General features: G+C 37.7%; 1 protein-coding gene across 1 annotated transcript; it reads left to right on the top strand.

Moving 5' to 3' along the window:
- Positions 1-2,434: 2,434 nt before the first annotated feature.
- Positions 2,435-5,244, top strand: LOC145907328 (ficolin-1-like). The gene is given in 6 exon segments (XM_082994750.1): positions 2,435-2,763; positions 3,052-3,163; positions 3,474-3,570; positions 3,850-3,946; positions 4,009-4,076; positions 4,839-5,244. Coding segments are annotated over 6 exon segments (936 nt in total). The 3' UTR covers positions 5,072-5,244.
- Positions 5,245-5,827: the final 583 nt, after the last annotated feature.

The raw sequence follows: 5,827 nt of genomic DNA, 5'->3' as shown, positions 1-5,827 counted from the left end.
AACAGACGCGGTTGTTCGCGGATTATTTTCGCACCGTCTGAAGCGACAGCGGGATTCATACCCGAAGTGCGGTTTAAATAACCAAAACACCTTGTCCTCTGTATCGAAAAATCGTTGATAGGACAAATTGTTGTTAACGTCTAACTTTAAAATCAATAAAATATTCATGTACAGAGCGTTACTCAAAACAAATGCATTATTTAGTTTGCTATTACTTTTGGATCAGAAAATGACCAGGTTTGTGGTACTGATCTACAAGATATATTTGAACAAACGTTTTCAAAATTAAAAAAAATAATTATTGCGTCATTGCGAACAATAATAATCATCTATTAATTAATTTCTGGTATTTTTTTACCAAACACCCAACGTATAAATAAAAGTATTTCAAACCACCTAAAATTCATTGTAACAAACCAAATACCATGCGAAAACAATTTTCCGATCACTGAGGTTGATGGAAAAGTTAAATCAGATTTAACTCCGCCGTCAGTCGCTGCAAGGGAGAAAATCACACCTTCACGGCATGGCGCCGACTCGTATGAACGCCCGACCGTTTGCCGCGATATCGAAAACCGCACCGAAAGCCACTAATGTTGTATGTGTGTGATGAATGTTTACGTCAGCCATGACTACGAACGATTTTCAAATTCACGCAAGTGCCCAACAATTACCATCTTAACTCATGCGAGTGAAAGTATTCAATGGTTGCAATCCAACCTCCTCGTGCCAACTTAACTTGCGAAACTATTTAAGAGAAAAATGTGACTGAAACGTTCGCTGATTTTTGCAAATCATTGGAGCTTCGTCGAAAACCTGAAACGTCGAAATCGAACCCCTGGGGTTTGATCTAACCAAAATTAAGAACCACTGACCTAAATATTTGGGAAATCTTTTGTGGAACATTCATTCTTACGCAATGCCCAAGTTTAAATAAATTGATCTGTTTGATGATTCACATTAATATGGCAATGTCACAATTACCGTATATTCTCTTCTGTTTTTGTGCGCTCTTTCTTTGGTAAAGGAAAATGCATGAAACTTGGACGTAAGAGGGAATTTACTTGGTGGAGGCGTCAAAAAAATTAGTTAATTGCTTTTTTGTGTTGATGCATCGTCATATGTACCAAACCAAAATGTTGTTTTATTTTTTGTGAGGCATTAAATTCAGTTACCATTATGCAGTTTTCCATGTTTATCCATTGCATTGGTACGAAGAACATTGGTTCGATGGAATCACATGCGCCTTTTGCCGATGTCTTTGACATTATTTCCGAGGTTTGAGTGCCGATACCAGTCCTGATTGCATCCTGTACGAGTGGTGTTGACGAATCTGTTGCTTCTCTTGCACACACATATTACTTACCAAGGCTTGACCTTCTGTATAGCTCCTGCGAGAAATTTCTTATGGCTTTGCTAATGAACCCAATGGTTCCCAGCAATATTTCCACAATTACATGACGGTTTCAACAATATTTTCACAAATACATGACGGTTCCCAGCAATATTTCCACAATTACATGACGGTTTCAACAATATTTTCACAAATACATGACGGTTCCCAGCAAACTTTCCACAAATACCTGGCGGTTCCCAGCAATATTTCCACAATACATGTCGGTTCCCAACAATATTTCCACAAATACATGACGGTTCCCTGCAATATTTCCACAATTAAATGACGGTTCCCAGCACTATTTCGACAAGTACCCGACGGTTGCCAGATCCAAATATCACCAGCAAACCGCCTTTTTTTGTTTTTCAACAAACTAAAATAACATTCAAGCATATAAGCGCCTGGAAGCTTGAAATATTGTTGCAGATTTAGGTAAGATTCTGAGAACAAAGAGACTGGCCCATACTGTTGAAAACTTTGTAATTTTTTATATATATAAACGTTTCGGCAAATGCTTATGCCATCATCAGTTGAAAACTCTCGAGTCTTAAGTGTTTTCGTGCTAATGTTGACAGTGCCGTCGCCTGAAAAAGAGATAGAGTGTTTAATATATCGTTGCAGATCAAGACAGAGGGATATACTAGCTCTGTGTAAAGGTGGTTGCATGTTTGCACAGTGTGAGGAGTTTGTGACGAAAGATATGAAACGCTAAAATCATCTGAATGAACTGCAGTCGTTTTTGTATGTTAAATATTAAGTTTTAAAATTAGGTCACACGGCTAAAAAGATATTTCAATTGCAAACGACCAAGTTATCAAATTAACAATCGCCGAAAAAACGCTCTGGTTTCGCAATTCAGGTGACCTAAAACAGAACTCTTAAAACCCTAAAGAAAAGCAAAATGAACAACAAACGGATAAAATGTAATAAAAATGATAGTTTCCTTTTTTAAAGCATTCTGCTGCGTCCGATTTCACAAAATCAGCATGTAACATTTTATGTTGTTTCTTGTTTAACTTCTGTAGGCCTACTTTCAAAATGCAAATGGCAAATATCAGCTGCATTCTGCTGCTTTTTTTAACTTGTCCAATTCTAAGCTTGTGCCAAAGAGCGAATCAGGTCATCCTGACTTGTGGAGGAAGCAACGAAGATCCGATACCAGGACCAGCGGGTCCTCCTGGAAAACGGGGTCCACCGGGAGCTGTTGGGCCTCGTGGTGTCCAGGGACCGAAAGGAGAACCCGGTGCCAATAACACCTGGGAAGATGAATTCAGGAGATTGGAAGCAAAGATGGAAGCAATGGAAACTGAACTTAAACGTATTTAGTTTTGCTAAAGTGAAAACATTTACTTTTATTTGGGAACTGCGTTAGTGGCACTTACTTTAAACCTCAAGCACAAATGATTTAAGGTTATTTTTAATTTATTATATTTTTTTAACAGGCGTAAACGTTTCCGTCGCGAAGTTAGCATCAAAACAGGATGAATTGGAGAAAAATCTTACAGTAACGTCAGGTTTGGTGAAAGGTCTTTTTTATTGTTGCAATGTTGTCGATATCAGTAAAGATGTATCGGTGTTAAAGAGACATAATTCATATTCGAAAAAATGCTTACGTTTCATTTTGTAGGAGATACGAATCGTGTTGTTTACGCCAGTTGCAAGGATGCGTTGCAAAACGGAATGACGCAAAGCGGAGTTTACAATTTATCTTCTCCTCGGCCTTACCAAGGATATTGCGACATGCAAACTGATGGTGGTGGTTGGCTAGTGAGTTCATATTTTTTTTTCTTTTTTTTTGTTAATTGTAGAGGTTTGACAAAGAATGATAAATTTTATTAAAAAAAAGCAGGGTAATGTTATGCAAACAATGCAACCGAAACTACAAATAAAACGGAATGTCCTAAATTAATTACTGCAGGAAATACAAACGTTTTCTATAAAAGTATCTGTTTCAATTTAAATTATAACATGCATAGAACACTGAAACATAACGGATGTATGTACTTGCTTGATGGAAATATTAAGCGAAAATCCAGGCAAGACAATGTCAATTTTGTTTTTCTTTTTAAATTTTCAGGTTGTACAGAAAAGATTTGACGGTTCAACTAATTTTTATCGGGGCTGGAGAGAATATGAAAATGGATTTGGTTCCTTGACTGGAGAGTTTTGGTTAGGTATTGCGACAATGGCATTACCCGCATTTAAATCAATAGTATCTTTTGTTTATTTACATTTTACCAACTCCCAATTAGATTTTGTTCTTTAGTGCCTCCAGTGGTAATTTCATGAAATACCCAAGGTAGATAGGATTGTGTGCAAATGTGTTATTATTTCCTCGTCGTCACGATTGTCATATATTGGGCTGCGCATTAGTGCAAGCAAAGCTATTCATCGTCAAACTCCAACAACAAAAGCATAAACAAATAAAACTTAACGTTTGTTGACTAATTAAGGCTTGGAGCTGATGCACGAACTCACAAGTTGGAAACGTCAAGAGCTCCGCGTTGACCTGCAAAATTTCGATAACACAAAGTATTATGCAAAGTACAGGTAACTACATGCGTGCGTTTGAGTGCCAAGTTTTTGAGTTCCTATTTGTACCATCTTGACAGCAACTTCAGCATCGGTTCATCAAGGGAGAATTACCGTCTGACTGTTGGTGGGTACACTGGTGACGCAGGTAAGTGAGCAAACATGTTTAACTAATTAGCTTGACACAAAGGTAGTTTAATAAAGTCTCTAACTCAGAGGCGCACAACCTTTAGATTAATACCGGCCGCATCTCTCGGACTTTATTTTACCAACAGTCGCCAGTGAGTCCCAACTGACAATTACGCATTTAATTATGCCTTTAAAAGTGTAATGAAATTTCGTGAAAAATGCTTGATTTTATTCTGTTTTATAACAAAGACTGACCAATTCCATAAGCCAAACATCCAAGCAAAACCTGTAAACCAAGTTTTTCACAATGCACGGCCGACAATACAAATGTAATATAAAGCATGTTTACGGCCGCAGGTGAGTTGATGACGTGCTGAATTTCACTCGTTTTGCCCATTTTTTTATGCAAGACTTTTTTCCATAAAAGTCTGCGTACTTTTGAAGTAAATATACGAGCCAGTCACTTGTGTGGCGGTTAATAAACATTTTTTTATCATTTGTGAAATTCGCTATCCGCCAAAATCGAAAGTTTAAAATAAATCGAAAAAATGTCTCCAAGAACTAAAATTTTTACGAAGTCTGAATCCGCAATACTAAAAAATCGGAATAAAAAAATAATGTGTTTCGCAATTATAGCGTTATTGGCTCATTTGTCTATGTTACTCACAAAATGCGAAAAACTCATCTATATTAAACATTCACTGCTCTGAACTGTATGCCAGGTGATGGCTGGTCAACATCTGAACCGCAAACTAAACTGTTAAAAAATTTGCACCAATAGGTGATTGGCTGGAATATCACAATCAGATGCCATTCTCCACACATGACCGAGATCATGATCCAGATGGTAGAAACTGTGCTGTTAGTTACCATGGAGCTTGGTGGTATAAGGGTTGTCATCACTCCAACCTGAACGGAAAGTATTACAATGAGGCGACAAGTGCATTCGATTCGAACGTTTGGCATCCAGTATCACGTAAACGTTCGGAAATGAAAATAAGACCTGTGATGTAATAAAACTGAAGATAAAACGAAACAAATAAATGAAACTATTTGCGTTATTAACGAGAAATCATCGAAATTACTGGAAACATTTTTTATTCTTTATTCTTTGAAGAAATGAACAATTTATTAACCGCACATACACGTTACCACCACGATCGCATCGAATTTACAAGTGTGTTTTCTTGATGCTGTGAATATTTTGTAAATACTTTGCTTCACAAATCATCACATATAAAATAGTATACATGGAACATTAAAACATGGAACCTTTGCTTTTTGTGTCATTATTCAGATAAGCGGAAGAAATCTTCAGGTCACGGTTTAGCGTTAAGTGTGGCGCCCGCGCTGCAGACCTGGTCAGGTGGTAGGTTGACTGGGGCGGTACATCTGTCAAAGAGTAGCGCAGGTGTCATAAGGTGAGCTCAGCGAGGACGGGAACCTTGCGTAGAGTATTTTCAGTATGAATACAGACCGCGAAAGCGTGGCCTAATCATTTGGAACTTGCAAGTTTATGCAACGGAAAACCATAATAATCACACACAGGTGGTCACAAATGGATTGGGGACGATTTCACAAATCACGTGACAGTAGCATGTAATCGTCATCACAAAACCTGTTTGTGACTCGTGTACGAAACCAACCACTGGCCATAAAATACAAAGTTGGGCACTAAGCCAACAGCTTACATTTCCCCAGTATTGTCATTATATCGCATAAAATTATATCGTCAATGCGCTAATACCTGCGAAATCTAGCGGCAAATTA

Source organism: Ascidia mentula, chromosome 6 (genome assembly GCF_947561715.1).
Source record: "Ascidia mentula chromosome 6, kaAscMent1.1, whole genome shotgun sequence".
Taxonomy (NCBI): Eukaryota; Metazoa; Chordata; class Ascidiacea; order Phlebobranchia; family Ascidiidae; genus Ascidia; species Ascidia mentula.
Note: the sequence above shows the minus strand (reverse complement) of the source record. Positions and strands in the feature narration are given on the sequence as shown.